Genomic DNA, 21,619 nt, shown 5'->3' with positions numbered 1-21,619 from the left:
AAATATATTTTCTGCTGCTCGTTCCTTTCCAGCTAGTGCATGGAATTAACTGCAGATTTCCTCCTGCAATATTCAGCTCAGGTGGTGATCACTGTCCCATTTCTTTCTGCAGGTAAGAAAAGGAATTTGTATTTCAGCAGTTCTACCTCCAGGACACCTTTTCTCGGGCTGTAAGCAAAAAAAAACTTTGCATTTGGGAAACATTTGCTCCTGCACTGAACTCTGCAGCCTCCCAAGAGCCTTTTGCCTTCAAAGGATCAATCTCACTCCGTTGGACTAAGCAGAGATTGGTATTGATGTGTATTCTACCCATGTCTCAGCTCCAGCACAGGCAGAGCCCACACCATTCTCACCCCTCCAAAGGGTGCAAAAATGCAGCAGGTAAAAAACAGATGAGTAAAAAGCAGCAAAGAAATCAATACCCTGACACATTAACCACTTCTTAAACTGTTCTTTTCGTGGCACAAGACATTTCCCTTGACATTATCCCTGATTTTGTTTTAAAGGCTCACAGCATTTCTTGTTAATTTTACTTACTTTCGTTATCAGAAGCATAATAATACCTTGAGCAAGGGCACAGGAGTCAGAGAGAGATGAAGAGACAGTTCATCTACAGTTTTGAACATCAGGCCATCCTGACTTGCCCAGCCAATAGACTTCCCCTTAATCACCCGTGTTAGACATTAAGTGTTAATTAAGCATGTGCTTTATAAGCCTTAAACTGGAAGTTTCTCAGCCACTGCTGTTCAGTCCCAAAGGCACCATAACCTTCCCTGTGAGCACACAGAACCCTCCTCAGCTTCCAGAGCCTTCAGCAGAGCCCTGTAAAGACGTGTCAGTCGTCCCTGAGGATGAGCACTAACTCACCCTGTTGCCCTTTAATAGTTTTCAACAGGACCCCAAGCTGTTCCTGGGTAGGAATCTGCTCACACACTGTCCCCACAAAGCAGTTGTTGGCCACTTCCATCCGTGCACAGCCTGTGGGAAACCCTTCAGGTTTTGCTCCTGGAGAGGCACTGCAGCATCTCCAAGTGTTTTTTTTACTTCAGAAACCACGGTGGTTAAACAGGACACAAGACTGTTCTCTGCCAAGCACAACCTTCCACTCAAACCAACAAAAGCATCACCCAGGCAAATCCAGAATGAAAAAACCCTTCCCAAGGCAAAGGGATGTACAAGGGTGCTCTGGAAGGACAGAGTGCTCTGGGACATGGTTTAGTGGTGGGCTTGGCAGGTTTGACCTCGATGATCCTAGGGGTGTTTTCCAACCTAAAATGATCCTATAACAGCTGAGTCCAAGATGAATTTGGAAAGGCAGTCAGTCCACCTCACACCCACTGTGTGTGGCAGGAGCCATCACAGGTACCAACCCAGGCAGCAGCACAGGCAGCTGAGGAGGGGAAGGCAGAGGGAGGAGGAGACATTAATTTTGGCAGGGGATGAAGATGGATCTGCAGAGATGTTCCAAAGAAGTTGGATGACAGGATGAGCATTGTATGGCTGTGCATCCTAAATTAGTCAGGTGGCTGAGGATGCTGCTCCAGCCTGCACTCCAGGGTGGTCACTGAAAACAGAGCTGGAAATGCTTTCCCAACTAAATCTGTGCCTGAGCTTTGATCAGCAGCAGGAAGAGGATTTTGGAGTAATGAGATATTGATGAGATGGGAAAACAGCTCAGCTGTGCACAGCCAGGTAGCACAGAGCACATCCTCACATGGTGTAAATCAGCAACACTCCCTTGAAATCCCAGCAGAAGGGACAATTCATGGCAGGGAAAGATCCTTCACACAGAGAAAAGTCTCAGCACGTGACAGTCGGAGCATGAGGAGCTGTCAGGTCCTTTGTTTGGCTGTGATCCTCGAAAAGCAGCCAGCCAGGATGAATGAAGATGCCACTGAGTACGAATATTTCACATTCAATGATGATGGAAGTATTGAAATATCCACAGAGGCAAGAATTTGAGGGAGTCACTCAAATAGCTGCCAGCTTTAGGCAAAAGCAGATGGAAAGATAATCTGAACTACAAGTGTGCAATCCCATCCCAGGGGAGCCTCACTGTGCACAAGTAGGAAATATTTGGGAAAGTTGTGGAGTCCTGCAATTAAAGTTCCTTCCAACTTAATCTAAAGAGGGAAGACTTATGTGAGCCAGTACAGATGAGTATGCACAGGTAGAAAGGGAGCTGAAAAACCTCCCCAAAAACTTGCTCCCTGCAGTAAAATAGAAGGGTCAATGGGAAAAAAAAAAATACAAGCAGGATCAAGTCTAATTAAAGGAGCAAGAATAAGTGACAGCTACAAAAAGGCAGGGGCTATTTTCATACAGAGCAAAGGGTCGCTGGCACGTATTTGCAGAGCCCCAAACACCCAGAAGGGAGGGAGAAAAGAGGTCCTTTGTGAGAGGGATGGGGAAGCATGGGAACCAGGGAGCCCTGGGGTAGCTCAGAGGCATTACTGTACTTAGCACAAAAGAGAGGAACAATAGAGGGCAAAAGGAGATGGGGCTGTTTATTTTTCTGGCTATGGAAGGCTCAGATAGTCTTGGGAGAGACACTGGAAAAAAATGGCCACTGAGGAAGAGAAAGTATCAGTCCAGAGAACATTCTGAGGGGTGCTGGGAATGTGGGGTTAAAAATGGGGAATCCTGAGTTAGGCACAGTTAGAGATTCTCTGATAACTATTTCCCTAAAGTAAATGGCAAACTCTGCTTAAAAAGTGTCTGCAAGGTGTCTTTGGAAAAGAGGAATAAGGATGTCAGAAATGCATTACAAAGAATTATCCAGAAAAAGCCCTTACAAGAACATGCTTGTTTTGTATGAAGCAAAACACAGGGTGAAAAATAAACATGTTAAAATACAGGCAGAGTTATTGTTCCTGGGAAGCCTCTCAGCTCTGTCTCTGACCCAGGGGCTGCACGAAATTCCAAGCAACTCCCTGGAGCTCTGCAGAGTTCCCAGAACCAGGACAGCCACAATGCAAACAGAGTGAAACAGCAGCAACCAAGAATTTTTCTGTTCCTGCTTCCATTGCAACAGGACTGTCTTGAGACTCCTCCACCCCAAATTCCAAGTGTGCAGAGAACTCAGAGCTTTCATTCAGAGCTGTTTAGGCCAACATTCAGTCCTTCCCTGACTCAGCTTGGGCACCCAAATCCAATGTTTATCCCCTGGAGCTTTGCCAGGATCTGACCAGAGCGACTTCCCTTCAATGCCCAATTTCTACAGTTATTAGCACAGAATTATAGAACATGGGGTTGAAAGGCACCCTCCAGAATCATCTGGTCCAAACTTCTTTGGATGATTTCTATCACCGAAGAGCCTGAGAACTTAACCAACACATTTGTACACATTAAAAACAAACCAAAACAAACATACAAAAAAAACCTCCAAAACCATCAAAAAACAAACAAACAAAACCAAAACAAAACCCATCAAAAAAAACCAAAAACAAAACCAAAAAACAAACACATAATTTTCTTACAAATAAAGAAGGGCAAGAGGTTAAGGGTAGGTACAGAGCTCACTGGAGTGCCATGAGATGTCAGAATACCAAAGCTGCAGGAATAAGCAGGACAACAGCAAGGCACTTCCCAGGGAAGCTGCTGCATTCCTGCCACACAGAGCAGAGAAGAAATCCAAGACCAAATTCATCTTTCACCCACCATGACATTCCTCCCTACCCAGCCCAAACCCATTTTCTCCCCCATAAAACCCAAAAAAAAAAAAAAAGGTAATCCTGTTGCAGACCCAGATCTTTCCACTGCTCAGGGGTCACAGTTTAGTGGCTGCATTTCAACTCCTGGAGCCTCCTGCTCTGGGATTGTGCAGCTTCACTGGTGAAACTGAGACAAGAATCACTCCGTCACTTCGAGTCTGGCGGTAATTAATTTCATTGAGTTTGACATTCGAAATAAATGAAGGAAGGAACACGCTTCCACCGTCTGGAAAAGCGCATGCTGACACTTCCAATCATTTGTGCAGCCGCTCGTGAATGTGCGTTAAGTGACATTCGGTGTTTTTACACATGGGGAGGGAAGGTAAATGACACATCGGGGCCTCAGTCGAGCACAGCCCGGCACCACTCGGCACAGAGGAGCAAAAGGCACGCTGAGCACTGAAAGGAGCCAAATGAGGCAAGGAAATATTTGGGAAGCCGGAGACAAGGCGAACGCTGAGTTATCAGTATGTTTTAGGAAGGCTGATTTATACGTTGGTACTCTCTCCATCACTAAAATAAGCACTATATGAAGGACTTCATGCTGGAGGATACCAAGAGCTTAAAAGCAATCTGTGTACATTTTATATTCCCTCCTTTCTAAGTCAATGGGAAGACAGACTTTTCAGAGCTAGAGGAAGACAAATTTTGCCCTTCAAGTGCAAAGAGGTCACTTACAGCATGTTCCTCTTCCCTTCATCAGCACGCTGAGCTATCTACCCCAGAGCAAGGAGATGGGATGAGACATTCCCTTTGACATTAGGACAGACACACTAGAAAATATACCACCAGCTGCATGCAAGACTCAGACCCCTGAGTTTAGAAAGAACTCTGCCCTTCTCCAGCACCATCCTGACTCTTTCTGCCCATTCCTGTCAAAACCATCACTACCATGCACAGATGACAGAATAATTTAATATAAACCCCAGGGTATTGTAGGTCAAATTCATTACTGTGTCCATTCAAAGCAGCTCCTGCCCTGCATCCCTCTCTCCCTCCACTGGCTCTGGGGGGTTTTACAGGTGACAGGACACCTCTGAGCACAGGAACAGAGCTGCTCCCTGCACTGCAGGATGCTCTCAGACCAGCCCCACCTCTGCCACTGCCTTCCAACTGCTGAACCAGCACTTGGATGGATCCATGGCTTCCAGGGGCACAGATGAGGACTGGGGCTTGTCTAGAGCAGGTTATTCCTCCTCCTGAGCTCCCCAATGGTTATTTCTCACTAGGCTTTACTTAGAATTTTCCACATGCCTTGTTTAATCCCGTGTTGACTGACATTGCACAGGCACAACCCACCTGGCCTGCACTAACCCTGTACTGCCATTCCTGGCTCCCTAAAATGGGATGCAAAGTGTTTTGAAGCAGAACTGTTCCCCCAAATCCATTTCCTGGGGCTGCTCCTGGACCTTTTGATACTCAACCACCCATTTCAGCTTCATAGAAGCTCCCTCTCATCTCCCACATCTATTTTTAGCCTTTTCACTGGACTAAAATTTCCTGTGAGTTTGGGCATTTTGCCACCCTCAGAAAAATAACCAACCTGACCCCACAAAGTCCCAACAGAGGCAGGTACACGGGGCCCCAAATCCCACCAGGGTTCCTGAGCTAAACCAAAGTCACAGCACATTTCCCTCCCCCGAAAGCAGATGTTTCAGCTTCAAGCGTAACAAGCTGAGTCCCAGGCCACAAATGGGGCAGCTCTGCTCCAGCAGCAGAGACTCAGCTATTTCCAGGCTGCAGGAATTGTGCTCCTTTTAGCAGCAGGGCTGTTGGTTATTTGGGATGAGTGTCCCCAGGGCAAGGAGGGCCCCGGCTTGTCTGGCCAAGGCTCTGGAGAAGGAGCTGCAGGGAGGGAAACATGCTGAGCTGCTCAGCAGCTCTGAATGTGCACAACATCTTTAACTCGTGTTCTGTCTCTGTTTCAGAGCATCTCCAAGTTTATTGGTGTGGATTTTTAAAGAACCTTCAAATGAGGAACCCAAAGCGCTTTATGGGTATTTCCACACACCCCTCAAAAAAAAAAAAGCTCCAGTTTTGGTTCTGGTTTGTATTTCAGAGGAAAAATCTGAATCAGCTTAGTGTAATCCATGCCTGTTCCCCACAGCCACAAGAAATCCCACTGCATTTTCCTGTGCTGAATCCCAGGCAGGGCTGTAAAATGCTGCATAAACTGCCAAAAAAAAAAAAAAATACAGGCCTATGGGCAATGAAGGCAGCAAGTCAACAGCAGTGGTAGAAAGAGATGAAGGGTGGTTTTGTGATTCAGGCCTGATGATGCTGTGCTATTTCACTGCCTAAATTCCCAAAGTCAACAGAAGCCTGGTCCCAGCCCTGTATACACCCACAGCTCCACGTAGACGGGCTCCTGCAACAGGACAGTGCTGCAAGAGCCTGATTCATATCCAAGAAGGCAAAAACTCCCATCCCTGCCCAGCCACGGGGCCCTGGGCCAAGACCAAACTCAGCATTGAAGGGTCAGCCCAAAAACCCTGGCCCAGGCACAGGGATGACTTTCACAGAATCACAGCATCATTAAGGTTGGAGAAGACCTTGAGGATCATCAAGTCCAACCCCTTGGGGCAGAAGAATTCCCTGCACAGGGACAAAGTGTCACCTCCAGCATCCTTGGGCATGGCTGTCAAAGCTCCAAAGTGCCTCAGCTTTGCTCCCCCTGTTTTAGGATTAACAGGCTGATCCAATCCAGCACTTCTCTCTGCTCTCAGGGAGCATCTCACAGTCAGACCCTGCTGTGGGAATGTCTGTGGTTGGAAAAGAAAGAGTTGGTGAGACACAGCAGAGGACTTAACCCTCGGTGTGGGCTGTGGCAGCTGCCAACAGCCTCCAGTGCAGAAAGACTCCACTGCTTCCTGACATAGCTCCTTAATTACAGAGCACTGTGAAAAAATTGATGTTTCCAGAGCAGATATGGCCCTTATTGTTTTTTTGCTTTACATCCTGCAGGGAAATCAGGACTGAAGTTTAAAAAAAAAAAAAAAAAAAGAGGGTTGAGGGGAAGAAGAAAAGCCAGAGCCAGTTTGGGTCTGTTTGCTCCTCCTCCCATCCCAGCTCCTGAGGTCAGCAGGGAAAGCATCCAAGAGCTGCAGAAAGACAGACTGTTTTAATTTAAACATTTGAGAGAGGCAGAGTGAGGGACTTTCTCCCGAAGTGCTCAAGACGTGATAATGTGCCTCTCCCGGTCCCTGCGAGAGAACATTCCGAGCAGTTTTCCGATAGGAACCAGCCAGCGAGTGCCAAAGGCAGCGGTTGGGATGAAAGCAGCTTCCTCCTCCCGCCCTCGCGCCGCTTTTTGGAGCGCAGACACGACGAGGGGATTCTCAGGGATCTGCCCTCCCTGGAACACAAAGCAGGAAACCCAACAGGCCGGAGCAAAACAACAGCAAAGGGAAGAGTTTGCAGCCCAGGGCTCCGGGCAAACAGAGCTTATCCTTCAAGGAATCGACAGCTTTCCAAAGGGATGCACCCAGGGGATGGACAGCCTCGTATCTTCCCAGGAAAACCCTCCAAGGGCCATTTCCAGAGAGGCTCCTGCCCCACAGCAGGATTCTCCCATGGAGCCACACACAGAGCAGCTCTGCTGGTCCCACACTGTCACCCACCCCATCCACCTGCAGAAATCTTTCCAGGGAATACCAACACTAAGATTAAACATCCCAAAACCAGGCACAATCCCCACACATACACAAACGTGAGCTACAAGCCATCCTGCCTCACCCCAGCCCTGTCAGCATCACACTACTCTACCACACTTCAAAGTCCTTTCCAACCCAAACCATTCCATGGTTCTATTGCATCATCAGCAACCGAGTCCCAGCTCCCAGTCATTTGATATCAGCTGGAACTCGTGTTGAATTTTTGGATGCCTTGGATCAGAGCTGTGCTGGCAAATTCATTTGCAAGTTGTTTATGGAAAAGATCTTGGATTAGGTGGGCAAGAGAAATAGTTGGCTTAGTTTTCTACTGAAGGTGTATTTTGATGAGGGAGGATAAATCAAGATTCTAAAGCTTTAGCTATTTTTCAAAGGAATATCTATTTTGCACCAGAAGAGTGACTTCAGAACAGAAAAATCCAGTGGCTAGAAATCAAAAACTTAAATATTCCTATGTGCTTTCTCTCAGGATTCAAATTCTGCCAAAATACCAAAGCAGTGCTGGACAATGTGCAGGGGTGTCTGTCAGAGCACACCTTGATCTCAAATGCACTGGGGCTGTTTCCCTTCCAGGACAGTGGAAACAATTAGCCAAAATGCTAAACCCAGAGGAGGGGGTTTGGTCAGCCCAGGGCAGGGGGTTTGAGCCACGTGAAAAAGGAAACCCACAGGTACAGGAGCCCAAGACTTAAAGGAACTCCACCCCATTAAAAAAAGCATTAACAACTCCTGAACTGGCTTCTGTGTTCCACCCACTGCTGCTGTTTTACTGGAATTACACTGTCAATTAAAGGCAAAAGCTCTGGCCGGGTCCCCATCCCATCCCACCCACTTGGCACACACCCACCCCCAGCTCGCCACCCCCTTCCACACGTGCAGCCCACGAGCCACGTTTCTATTTCCATTTCCAGCGTGGTTAACCAGCTGCCTGGGGCTTGTTGAATCAAGCTTTTGGGCAGGAAATTAAAAAAGCTTATTTTACAAATGGGCATTTACCACGGGCAGGGGACGGGCCCAGGCGCAGCTCCAGGCGCCCTGCAGACCCAGGGATGTCACCACCCTGCTCCTTCCCCTGGGATGGTGCAGGGGCAGAGTGGGACCCTGCTGCAACCAGTTTTCTCACCAGAGTTTCAAGAGAATCATAAATTATTTGAGTTGGAAGGAACCTGAAAGATCATGTAGTTCCACCCCTGTCATACTCCAACCTGGCCTTGGACACTTCCAGGAGTGGGACATCCACAATATCTCTGAGCAACATGTGCCAGGGCCTCCCCACCCTCCTAGGGAAGGATTTCTTCCTAATATTCAATCTAACCCTGCCCTCTGTCAGTGTGAAGCCATTCCCCCTTGTCCTGTCCCTATACCCTTGTCCTAAGTCCCTCTCCAGTAAGACTGTCCCATGACAGTACCTTCACTCCATCACTAACACTTGCTCTGGAGTCTTCAGGAAGGTGCTCTGGATCAGTATTAGGAGTTTCCACATGGATTTGGAGGAAGACTTTTCTTCTGGGTACTGCTGGGTATGTAATGGAGCTGAGAACAAGAGTTACCAACACAACACACTCCAGCTGCTTGTTTTCCAAGGCAGCAGGAAGGAGCCCAAAGCTTCCAGAGCATCACCCTGATTTTCCAAACAGAGCCCACTGCAGCTACAACTGCCAGAGCCCAGCTCCAGCCCCTTGCTGGCTTTGTAGGTGCTTGAACACTCCAGCAGATCTCAGCCCAGATTTCCTCTTGTAACTCCCTGAAAGTCCAGTGAAACAGAGCAGTTTGGCACCGGCTGAGACACCTCGCTTGGAAGCTCCTTTTTTTCCATTTCTCCTGAGCAGAATGACACTTGTATTCACAGTGACTCATCTCCTTGACCTTTCTATTCACTTTTAATGGTGCAAGCTGGAAATAAGGGCATACAGACAATGCGTTCATTATTCAGCTGGTGAACTGCAGCCCCTGGACCAAATCTTTACCCTGCAGCAGACAAGAGCACACACAGAGTAGGTATCTCATTCCAGCACATCTAGGATGAACCCACTCAAAGAAAAGAAAAAGAAAAAAAAATCACACAAACTCATTGCTTAATTCATATTGGAGGGAATGAGACACACCAAAAAAAATCGCTGCGTAAAATGCTGCAGGGAGTACAAGAGACCCTGGGAAACTGGCAGTGTCATCTCCAGGAATTCAGCTGCAGTGAATTCTTACTTAAGTATTGTCTTGGAAACAAAAAAGGGGGTGGAGGGAGGAAAGGCAGAGGAGGAGAGGCCAGCCAGGCTGTTTAAGACACGAGCTCAGGCAGAGCTGAGCACAGCTCCTTCCTGTATATCCTCACTCAAAAAGGAGAAGCTCCAGCTGACGTGAAATGAAACCCTAAATCTGGTCACTAAACATGACAGTCCCCCCCTCCACAGACCCCTTAGTGACCTCTCCTCTCCCTGGGATTTTCTTCCATCAGCTCCTCACAGCACTTCCCTCAGAGCTGCAGACTCCCCTGTCCGAGTCAGAGCAGTGGAGAGCAGAGAGACAAGGCAAGGAAAGGGCTTTAAGCAGGTCTGCTTAAAAGCTGAGCCAGGAAAACACTTAACACTTTATTTACTCTGAAGGAATCAGCATCTCCCTGGCTGCAGATGCACAGCTTGATGCAGGCAGGGATGGCACGTGGGGTCATCCCAAGCTAACAGTGACATTTAGCTGTATTTAGGATAATTCAGGTTTTCATCAAGCTGAAGGAGAATTAGAGCTCCCCCAAACAGGGTGTCTTTCTCCTTTGGGTGACATCCAGATCAATAGAAAGCTGCCTCTGAGCACAGCAGGGCCTTCAAACCTCTTTCCAGTGACTCCAGAGCTGCAGGGCTGGAGCATCAGGCATGGGAGACTTCCCAGGAAATCCAACCTAACCCAGAGGGGTGAATGTACTGAGCCCCTGGCAGAGCCCTCTACAAAACACACTGGAATTACCTTCTCACATCAGCAAAACAGCTGAATGTCACCACCCCAGAGCAGGTAAATGACACCCTGACAGAAGCTTATCTGGCCTCCTGCTCCTGCCCACAGCACATCAAAACCCCAGTTCCTCAGGATCCAGCACCCCACATCCATTTGCATCCCTCCACCTTCCAAAGGGGTTTCCCCCGCCCAATAAACTGTGTGGTTGCCCAAGAAATCCTCTTCTTCAGATTTCTTTCCTAGATCTAATTCTCCAAAGCATCCTGAGAGCAGGAAATACAACAGCTTGGTGGTTCTTTTACCCCATGATATAACCTGCAAGAAATCTGCCCAAACCTAAAGACAAAATCCAAGTAACCCTCTGGATCTGCAGTGTGAGGCACTAGTGCTGCTCGACAGGAAAACCCCATCCCAGGGAGGAAAAGCATTTTTAAAGTAGAAAGACCACAGCCACTAGTATAACCTGAGGCTCAGGGATGGAAAGAGCCTCTTAAAACACTCCAGTGCTTGCAAACGTGTTTTGTCGTTATATCAGAAGTAAAATTGTGTTAGAGCAACACCCTCAATGTCAGGTTCCACACAGGGAGACCTGGTCAGGCCCCAGGGCCTGGGAAACACAGGGACTTGCCTAAAGGCTGGGAGAAAATCCACAACAGAGGTTAAGAGTAAACTCTGATGTAGTTTGTTCCACTCATTCAACCCCCAAACTATCCTTTTTCTCTCAGGCTTATTACACCAACTCGAAGGGAAAAACTCCAACGTTGTAAACGCATTAATACCATTTTCCTACTTTCAAAAAAAGTGACGTCTCATCCTTGTGAAAGCTTCCAGATGATGCTGAGAACCCTCTCGGCTTCTGGAGAGAAAAAGAGCCCAGACTGGGAGCAAGCAAGCTCAAAAATGCCTTTTGTGTAGCTCCTTCATTTATTTATTTTAGTTCTCCAGATTTTCCAGACACGTCCACAGAGAAACCACGACATCATTTGGATGGTTCCCTCAGTGCTAGGCTGCATTTCAAGAGCCCTGGAACTTGCCAACAGTAACCCAGTGGCTAATTATACCATGTTGCCAACCAAAGTTTTTTCCATATAACATTAGATTTCAACAAAATGTTTCCATTCTTTCATGTCTCAACTTTTTTTTTTTTCCCCTCCTGGTTTTGCTCATTCTTCCCATACTCAGTTTTGCTTTGTTTCACACAAAGGATTTTTTCATATTTTTAAGGAAAACTTCCAGCTTGCAAAGTCAGTACCTGTCACATCAGCTCTGATCTAGCTGGGAAGTGTAAAATATTTAAAATATACACAGCAAGGCCAGGCTGGAATTGAAAACAGTTGCAGGAAGCTCTCCTAAGCAAACCAGGAGAGTAAAGGAAAGGGAATGCACTGCCTGGAAAAACAACAGCTGAAGGTGTAAGTAGGTAAAGGCAACACCAGGATGCAGAACAAAATGTATTAAGGGTCTGAAAACTGGATTCTACTGCCTTGGAAAAATATTTGCACCCACAGCCAAACCATGAAGCTGCAAACTCAGATCAACACTGGGCTCTGCTGGTGCTCAAAGGGGACAAACCCCAACAACCTGAGACCCCCAGGTGATCTAAGGGGGAACCCCCTTTTTGGGAACAGCATCTCCCACGGGATGCCAGTCCCAGGTCCTACTGCTTATATCAAACAGACTTGCCATAAATCCAGGATGGGTGGTTACACATTCCATGCTAAAAAAAAAAGCTGAAAGTCAAGGACCTGCAGAGACACAGGAGATGATCAAACCGAGCTCCAGCAGCTCATGTGTGCACATGACTGACACTGACTTTTCTGCAGATCATAAACTGGACCCAATTCCAGCAGCTGACTGTTCAAGGCCTCAGCATTCCCAAAATATCCTCAGCAGTAGCAGTATCAGAGACCCACAGCAGAGTCAGGGCTTTCCTAAATACGGGGTGAGTAGAATTCTACACTGGATAAAAGCACAGAGCAGATTGGAAGAATTCTTCCTCCACGTGAAAAAGGAGGAAGCGTTTTGAGGTGTGTTTTGTGGTTCATTCCTGGTTTGTTTCCCAGACAATTCTCCTCTCATCTTAAACAGCAGTTCCCACTTACCAAAATCTACATATTACAAGTATGTATAACCGTGTTTTCAACGGAACCCAAACGATATTTTAAACCTTTCTCTGCAAAATCACCCATTTTATAGAACAATAGGCTGAATCCTGAGGATAAAACGCCTGCTAAACAAACCAGGCAAGGAGATCCGTGGGCGAGTGTGTACATAGGTGATGAAGTGCCAAATTTGTACTCATAACTCAGCAGGGATTTCCCCTGTCTTAGGGGCTGCTACACTTCAAAGTCAACTCACAAGACAGCAGAGAACGAGCTCCAAAAGGAATTGCTCTTCCCAAAGAGTCTGGGAAGATCTTAGAGCCCCTTCCAGTGTCTGAAAGGGCTGCAAGAAAACTGGTGAGAGACTTGGGAGGAAGGGGAATGTCTTCAAACTGAAAGGGAGTAGGTTTAGATTGGACATTGGGAAGAAATTGTTCCCTGGGAGGGTGGTGAGGCCCTGGCACAGGTTGCCCAGAGAAGCTGTGGCTGCCCCATCCCTGGAGGTGTCCAAGGCCAGGTTGGACGGGGCTTGGAGCAACCTGGGCTAGCAGAAGGTGTCCCTGCCCATGGCAGGGGGGTAGAATAAGGTGACTTTTAAAGTCCTTTCCAACTGAAACCATTCTGTGACTCTATTTGTTTGAAGAGGGTCCCAGGCCCATCTTTGCACCTGCCACATTTGCTGCCATCCAACAACTCCAATGTCTCATCTCTCTCCACTCTTCCCAGGTCCCACCATTCCCCAGACATCTCCACAGGCAACCACACAAACAAATAGAAAAACCAGGAATCACCATGGTGATACCTCACTTGAGCAGCTTTTACTTCACTACCTCCCCAGGGTCCACCTGACCTGTCCCCCTTTTCCTTCAGCCCCCCTTGTAGGGCTAAAAAGCCCCTGATCCTCAACCTGCTCCTATGAGAGCATTCACAGCTCATTGCTCCCTGCAGTTTTCCCAAGAGGAGACTTCCATGTTTACACAGTGATTGGCACCCATCCACCACCACTTTGGGAAGGGCATCCTGAGCATCCAGATCCAGAGGGAGAGCACGGAAAGCGGGTCAAAGAATCAGGACATAAGACAAAAAGTAATCGTTAAAAGAATTAATCGCGAATCTGCTTTACCTCTACAGTAAAAAAAAAAAAAAAAAATCCCTCAGACTGAAGTTTCCTGGAAAGCACTCCCACAGATTTATTTCTGAAGCACAGACAAAACTCAGATTACCTAAAACACATCTATAAATGGCACTTCCCACTGGTGCCTCTGCGTTAGTGGCGTATTCCACAGCAGTGCCTTCTGCTGCTCAGCATCTGCTGCCACGCTTTGTCTCATCCTAGAGATTATTTCTGTAACTCAAAGCAGGTGTGAGAACACAGACTCTGAGCCTGTGCCCTGGAGCCAGGCTGCAGGACAGACAGGGAGATGTTGACTCAGATGGACAGAGAGCACCAGCACCAGATCACATCTTCAGTGTTAGGAGAAAAGCGAGCAGGCACACACTGCCAAGGGTGATGGGGACATCTTTGTGTCATTGAGGGTCTGGGCCTCTGGGACAGTGGCAAAGAAAAGCTGCTTCAGAATTCAAACTGTGATCTGCTGTGGTTTACTTGGCGAGGTGGTTTTTGGTCAAAGGTTGAACTTGATCTTGGAGGTCTTTTCCAGCCTTAATGATTCTGTCATTCTGTGCTGAACAGGCCATCCTGTGCAGCAGCTGCTGCAGCTGAACACAGAGAAGTGGAACTCAAATGAACTTCCTGGGCACTCCCAGAAGGGTAAATCAGGCTCTCACCTCCACCCCCTACATCACACAGAGGTGGGAGATCAGAGCAGGAGCCACAGTACTGAGTCACCCCTTCAATTCTGGTGTCAGTACAACCCCTGCAGTGCTGCAGTCTGACTGCAGGTCACCACAAGACAGAAACCTGCCAGTTAGATTTGCTCTGTATTTCAAAAAAGAATGAACCTAAAAAGCCCATCTCCAGCTCCAAATCATAAGGGGGAAGGGACAGCACTCATTTAAAACAAGGATGCACATCCCATTGCCAGGCCCTCCTGATTCATCCTAGGGTAAATGTTATTTCCTATTACAGACTATGGGAGCACTAGGAGTAACGATCAGACAGCTTTGTTTATTAAACTTGCCATTAAAAAGAGGTTTTACATGTGAGGATCCAGCATGAGAGGTCAGAGCCAGCAGTGCCACCAGGTGAGTCCTCACTGCTGTCCCTCTTTGTACCCCAAAAATCAGCAACTCCTCAGCAGGTTTTGCCTTAGAGCTATCCCTGAAGGTACGAGATGATTCCTCCAATCCCCAAATTACCACCCATTAGCTTTGGAGGGAGCTGACAATTTAGCTCCCACATCCAGCACAGCTCAGCCCTGCAGGAGGAGATTGCAGGAGCAGCCTCCAAACACCACGTTGAAGGGAATGGTCAGCAAAGGGTTTTCCTCCTGACCCTGCTCCCATGGAAGAATAATACATTACCTCAGCCAAATGCCTCTGCTGCAGCCCCTGGCCAGGGCATGTCCCACAGCTGGGTGCTTTCAAGTTACAAATTCCCATTCCAATCTGGCAATACATTGACAGCATAATCCAGGTTTTACAGTGGAAATCAGATCTGCCCATCAATTCCAGACTTATAAAGTCATATTTCTTCTTGTAAAACAGTATCAACACTTTTGATTGGCAAAGTATTTTAAAAAACCACTTTTAACTGGCTGGATCAAGATTATTTTTTTAGCTCATTTAGGTGACTGGGGAAGAGCCAGGGGTAGAAGCAACAGATGGTAACAGGATACTTCACAATTTCCAGTGTTTTTATTTTAAAGGGCGCACCATGTACTCTTATTACACTTTGCCACTAAAGGAAACTGCTGTATCCAAAAATTTTCACCCAGAAACCTGATTCGATTTTATAGGGATTTGTAAAAGCAGAGACATATTCTAACTTTGTCTGTGGGTTAGATTTTTGCGTGACATCATCTGCTAAAATATGGGAAAATCTGAGCTGGAAGGGCTGTGTTTGGGGGCAGCTCAGATCATGTTGCCTTTGACATTGCTATTTCTCTATTTTTCTGGAAATCCTCTCTACGAAGTGTCCTCCCCCTTTCTTTGGGACCACACAACGGATTACAGGGAGGATTCCCCTCTTCGTAGTGAGAAACGAACTAAAATGAAATGGAAACAAGTTGAGCTGAAACAAAACCAAAGAGAACTTGAAAAAATTAAAAAAAAAAAAAAAAAAAAAAAAAAAGCCATAAAGAGCATTAGTCAATGCCATCAGCAGTCCCGGTCTGACTCCTCCCTCATCCAAATTATTTGATGTCCTATTAGGCGGCTCATTAGGAAAACTCAAAGCCTTTCACCACAAGAGTCATTACTCTGCACAGTGGTCCCACAAAAGCTTCCAGTCATTCCTCTGCTCCGGCAGCTGCACCCAGAAGTTTGAAAAAGTTACCTGGTAACTTTGGAAAGGACTCGGGGGTTTATATTGGAGCTGTCTGGAGGATTTACCCGGACAGGGAAACGCCTAAGGATGCTCTGAAACCATTACAGCATCAGCACCGGCAACAGGGAAAGGAAAAGTTTGTTATTCTTTCCTTTGAAATAGACAAAACTGGAAATAATTCCATTGTCAACAGAGACCGAATAAATACGAAATAACCAGGGGGCCTGATGAGCCCGCTGGACAAAAGGGAGCTCCAGAGGAGCTGGTGTCACTCTGGCGCTCTGCTGGTCTGAAAGCAACAGCCCGATACTTCTGCAGCACAAATTCTGTGGCAGCTCCCACCGCCCTTAGCTTTTCCCTGCAGGGATGTTCTACAGACTTTATTCCTTGACCAACAACTGCTTTTCCATCTTGCTCAGCCTTCACAAGCAAGCGATTAATGAAAGCATTCCTCCCACGCCCAACCTTTTCTTCCTTAATGTCATTTTAAGAACCCAGAAACGACAGTAATTCACAACCACGCTGCTTTGTACACAGAATCCCTCTGCTATAAACAGAATCCCACGGGCGTTTGCCCTGGTAACACTTAAGCAACCCCTGCAAACACCTCTGCCAGGGCTTCCCAGGGAAAAACACCCGGAGCACACAAAAACCAGGCAGGAAAGCTGAATTGAAAGCTGAATCAAGAGCTGAATCCCAGACAGCTCGGCTCTTCGGAGCACTTCTCAGTTTCTGAAGTTTAACTTTTCAGATTTCAAAAAAATCAACTTGCCAACAAACCGCTCCTCAGTCATTCCCTTGGAATCCAACACAAACAGACCTCAGAGCGCCGATGCCTCCAAGTGTCCACTACAGACTCAGGGAAAGCTCTGCAAACACACGGAAAACTTTTCCAGCAGCCCCACAAGTCCCCGGCTGCCCCGCTCTGGCATTTCCCAGCCCACCCGGGGGGGAAGGCAGACATTTGGGAAGCAGAGCTCTAAAAAACGCGTTCCACAACCCCAAAAGGGAAATAGGAGTGTTTTAATTCCCCTTCTGCACGATTAGGAAAAGAAATGACATTCCAGGGGTTTTCTGTGCTGTTGCACATCTGGAACTTAAGAGCTTCCTCCCGCCACATTCAACAGCCCCAAATTTTAGGGGAAAACCCTGTGGATGGGGGCTGGTGAGGGGGCAGAGGAGCTTTGGGGTCCCGAGCGGCTCCAAAGCTTTTGTGTCCCGAGCTCTGGCGCTTTGATGTGCGGAGGGAGAGCAGATTCCTGCGGGACAAAAACTTTCTTCTCCTCAAGGAGGAGGAACTACGCAAGCCCAGAGCTTTCCAGTCGACTAAATATACATTCACACATATATCCACGTAGATATATAAAGAACCAGAGCCTCCAGAAACTCGTCCTGACTTTTCCTCCAGAAAAAGCAGCCCGGCAACAGGCAACTCTGCTCCAAGAAAGGCGAATAAAGTATTGTTTTAAGTTTTTTCCCCTTTTACGGGCCCCCTGACAAATGGCATTCAGAGACTCGGGCAGCTAAAGGAGGTTGGGTGGGTTTTGTTGGGTGTTTTTTTCTTTTTATCCCCTTCTTTCTCTTTTGCTTGGAATGCATTGAGGAAAGGAAAGACAAGGCACAAAAGCCCCCTCGCCCACTCCGTGACCCCGCAGGACCCCCCACCCCCCCCTCCACGACCACGCAGGACCCTCCTCCCGGGGTTGGGGGGCTCGGGGACCCCCCTTACCTGCCCGGCCGAGGGACAGGGCACCCAGCAGCACCAGAGCAGCGGGCACCGACCAGCTCCGTATCCAACTGCGCCTTTTCCACCGCGTGTGCGTATCCATGGTCCACAAAAAAACGGGGCACCAGCTCGGGACAACTCGGGGGCGGGGGGGGAAAGGGCCGAAAAAAAAAATAAAAATAAAAATATATATATATCTATATACACAAGCGAAGAAGAGGCGCTCAGACCCCCCCGCCAGCCCCCCCCGGGGAGCAGCCGCTTTATAAAGCCATGGGGCGGGCGGAGGGCTGCGGGGGCTCCGCCGCGCTCGCTCCGGCCCTGCCTGCTCCTGCAGCGGAAAAACTTTTCCTTCTCTCTCTCTCTCTCTCTTCCCCCCACCCCTCTTTCTTTTTTTTTTTTTCCTTCTCCTTTTTTTTTTTTTTTCCTCCTCTCCCTTCTTTTAAACCCAATTGTCAATCTCGGAGCCGAGCAGCAAATCAGGGGCCCCCGGGCGGAGCAGCCCCCAGGGCCGGCCCGGCCCCCAGCCCGTCCCCGCCTGCCCCGGCCACTTCGAACGCGCCGGCCAGGGGATGTCCCGGCCCCCCAAAAAGACTTTGCCTCCCTCTTTCCCCACGCTGGGGTAACACCAGATGGAGTTTTCCTTCTCTCCCCCACCCCCCCGGTCCTTTCCCAACTCTTCCCCATCCTAAGGGAAGAGGAGATAGGGAAGCGGAGAGGTAGCAGGGATCTCCTCGCTGCGACCAGAGATAAGACCCCGGGGGAATGGCTGGAGCTGTGTCAGGGGAGGTTTAGGTTGGATATCAGCAAACGTTTCTCCATCCAGATGGTGGTCTGGCGTTGGCACAGCTCCCCAGGGCAGGGGTCACAGCCCCAAACCCACCCCAAACCTCTCCCTCAAGGAGCCCTTGGACAGGACACTCAGGGACAGGGGGTGATTGTTGGAGTGTCCTGTGCAGGGCCAGGAGCTGGATTCAATGACCCTTGTGGGTCCCTTGCAACTCAGAATTCAACAGTTCTGAGATGAGGTCTGGAGCCTTGTGGAGGCATGGAAAAAGCATGGATTCAGGAAAAACGTGCAAGCAGGATGGAGTGGAAAGGGAAGGTGCATCCCTTGGGTGCCAGGTGGCAAAACCCACCTCTGGCAGGGGAGAAACAGGGCTGGGAAGGAATGGAGAGCTGGGCCCCCTCTGCACACCTGGCTTGGTCCTGAGTCCAGCCCCAACACTGCTCTGGGCCAGTCCCTATGTCACTCAGCCCCAATTCCCCTGTGACAACTGGTGCATCACACTGGTGAACCCCAACTTCAAAGGGCTGCAATTTGTTCTGGCCTTGTATGGCAGCAATATTAGAATGGTACTGAGGGTTGGAGCCAGGTGGTCTTTAAGGTCCCTTCCAACCCAAGCCTTTCCATTATTCTATAGGAAAAAGCAAAAGCTGATAATGACTCCCCTACACCAGTCCTTTCCCTTGGGTCCCAGGAGAGGAGGACAGATATCACACTGGCGGCCCCCGGTGCTGCAGACCCCTCAAAAACAAAATCAGGTTATCAGGAGACCAGAAAAGGAAGAACAACAAAATCTAGCCCCCCTCCCTTAACTAAAATGCTTGAAAGACACTTGCTGGTATCAACACTTGCTTTGTCAGTGCCATTGAAGTCCTGACCATCACTGCTGGCACAAATCCAGGTGGCAATCCCAGCTCCTTGGGTTGTTGATCTGTACTGATTTTTCATGGAGCAGTGATTCACCTCTAGATTCACACCCTGAGCCACACCAAAGCACCCCAGCCCTCCCCACTGCTTGCCCAGCATCATCCTTAAGGCCTTCATCATCCACAGGGGAAAAAAAAATGTTGTCATGACTTGAATTCCCAAACTCTGCCTACCCTGGACTCCAGTTTCCCTGTCTGGGGGTTTGGTCACTCAGCACAGCAGGAGCCTGAGCAGTCACCAGGAATACTGTGACATACAGGGAGGGCACTAAGGAGTTAGGGATCACTCATCCTGTCCCTGATTCGGGCTGTCTGGTGGAAGAACTTGGCATCACAAGGGTTTTTGTTGAGCTTCAGCATAAACCTTTGGCCTGATGGAATGAGAGTGACTTGGGTGGATCAAAACCTACAAGCAGAGGAGGCCAAACCCCCCAGATCAAGCCAGGGAAAGGGGTCCTCCCAGCCCACTCAGCCTGTAGCCTGGTAATGAAGTTTCCTAATGGTTCAATGGAGAAGAGCTGCAGGAAATCCCTCCCTCTACCTCCAAACCTGTTGAGATATCTGTCCCCTCCTACCAGCCTCCCTGTGAAACTGGAAAGGCTGGAGCATGAGCCACACACAGGAAGAGATTCTCTGCTGAAAGAGCCTTTCACCAGGCAGAGGTGAAAGGCAGATTGGCTGCAAGCCCCCGAGCTGGGAGGAGGAACACAGCATGTGCTGCCTGCAGCCACGTGTAGCCTGGGTACGGTGCCAGTGGCACTCCTGGGCACATCCCTCAGATGAAAACCCCTTCCAGGTCTTGCCTTTCATGAGTAACCAGATGACTGGAGGCTGGTGAGACAAATTACCTGATGTTCCATATCCAGGAGGAGCCTGGGGGCAAAATCTGCCAGTCCCACACCCGTGCACCTCTGCAGCCACCTCTGCTGATCACCCACAGGGTGCAGCCCAGCAGTGACGCCACCCATCACCACTGCACCTCCCTCCTGCTTTAAAATATCCCTCTACTCACAGCTGGTCCTTCCCACAGGCCCCCAGTGCCTCTGGTGGGGAGCAGAGAAGCTGTTCCTCAGCTCCCAAACACACCATGACAGATCCTTTCTCTCCCATCCATGTACAGACCAGGAAGTATCCCAGGCATATGGACATGGAACCAGGACAGATAAAAGCACCAGCAGATCCTGTGGGTTGGAAATACCTTCTCCTCATCCCTGCCCACAGCAGCAGGGTTAGAACTACATGATCTTTATGGTTACTTCCAACCCAAGTCATTTTATGAATTTATGATTCCCAGTAACCCCTTCTTATTATGATACCAAAGGAGTGACTTGATCCACAGTGTTTCTCTGGATGTTTAATCACCCACTGCCAGATGTGGGGAACCTTTTCAGCCCCAAGTACACAAATGCCAGGATCCTGGGCCTGCTCATCCCAGACTGGCATTTCTGGCCATACAAACAGCCCATTGTTTTGGAATGAGACCCCACTTTGTCTTCTCCAGCAGCAAGTGAAAATCCCACTGACACCTGAACACTCAAAGTGTTGACATTCCTTGCCCTTCCAGAGTCATACAGCTACAGGAAGGGGAATAGCTATAGAGAGGGGGATAACTAAAACACCAAAAGCACTTGCAGACAAGGAAATAAAAGCAGCTCAGAGCAGTTCACTCACACACCACCCATTTTCCAAGGGCTCTGAGCTCCAGAATCAAGCCAAAATGCCCAAACCTGGACCCACATCAGATGCAAAGCAACTCAGCCAAGTGAGAACCTGGCCCAGGGAGCTTTTGCTGACTTCCCAGTTGCTTTCCAGGTGATTTCAAAGCTTGCACAGACCTGTTTGCCCCTCCTCGACAATAACAGAGAAATAAAGAAGTAAGCTTGTAATGGCAAACTGGAAAATTCCAGCATCCACGTGCCAAGTTTAAGGAGCCAAGCTCTGGGTTGGAGTGGGCCAGATCATCTGGTGGTGTGAGCTCCAAGGAGGTTTACAAGAGCTGGGGTGGTTCACTCCAGCTCCAAATCCCTCCATCCCACTCGGGGTAACATCTGACCAGCCAAAGGAACACACTCCAGCAGTGGCAGGGGGCCAAACATCTTTAAGGAACAGCAGTTTATAGAAGTATTTTTTCCAGGGCTAAATGCATCTTGAGCCCAGCTGCCCGTTGTTTATGGGATGGAGGACACACTTGTGAGCTTTCCAAAAAAAAAACAAAAAACAAAACAAAACAAAAAAACACAACCCCACTTAAAAAATATAGGTTAAATTTTTTTAAAAAAGTAATTTATATTCTGTGAAATCAT

General features: G+C 48.4%; 1 protein-coding gene across 2 annotated transcripts in view; it reads right to left on the bottom strand.

The window, feature by feature from the left end:
* COL5A1 (collagen type V alpha 1 chain) overlaps window positions 1–17,908 on the bottom strand; it is a 139,654-nt gene extending 121,746 nt beyond the window's left edge. For both annotated transcript variants that reach the window (XM_050320012.1, XM_050320013.1), the window contains exon 1: window positions 17,607–17,908. In XM_050320012.1, coding sequence (XP_050175969.1) covers window positions 17,607–17,706 — 100 coding nt within the window. In that variant the 5' untranslated portion in view covers window positions 17,707–17,908. The remainder of the gene's footprint in view (window positions 1–17,606) is intronic.
* Between the last annotated feature and the right edge of the window lie 3,711 nt (window positions 17,909–21,619).

Source organism: Myiozetetes cayanensis, unplaced genomic scaffold, assembly GCF_022539395.1.
Source record: "Myiozetetes cayanensis isolate MyiCay16 unplaced genomic scaffold, myiCay2020 scf23, whole genome shotgun sequence".
NCBI lineage: Eukaryota > Metazoa > Chordata > Aves > Passeriformes > Tyrannidae > Myiozetetes > Myiozetetes cayanensis.
The sequence above is the reverse complement of the archived record's forward strand: the minus strand, read 5'-3'. Positions and strand labels throughout refer to the sequence as shown.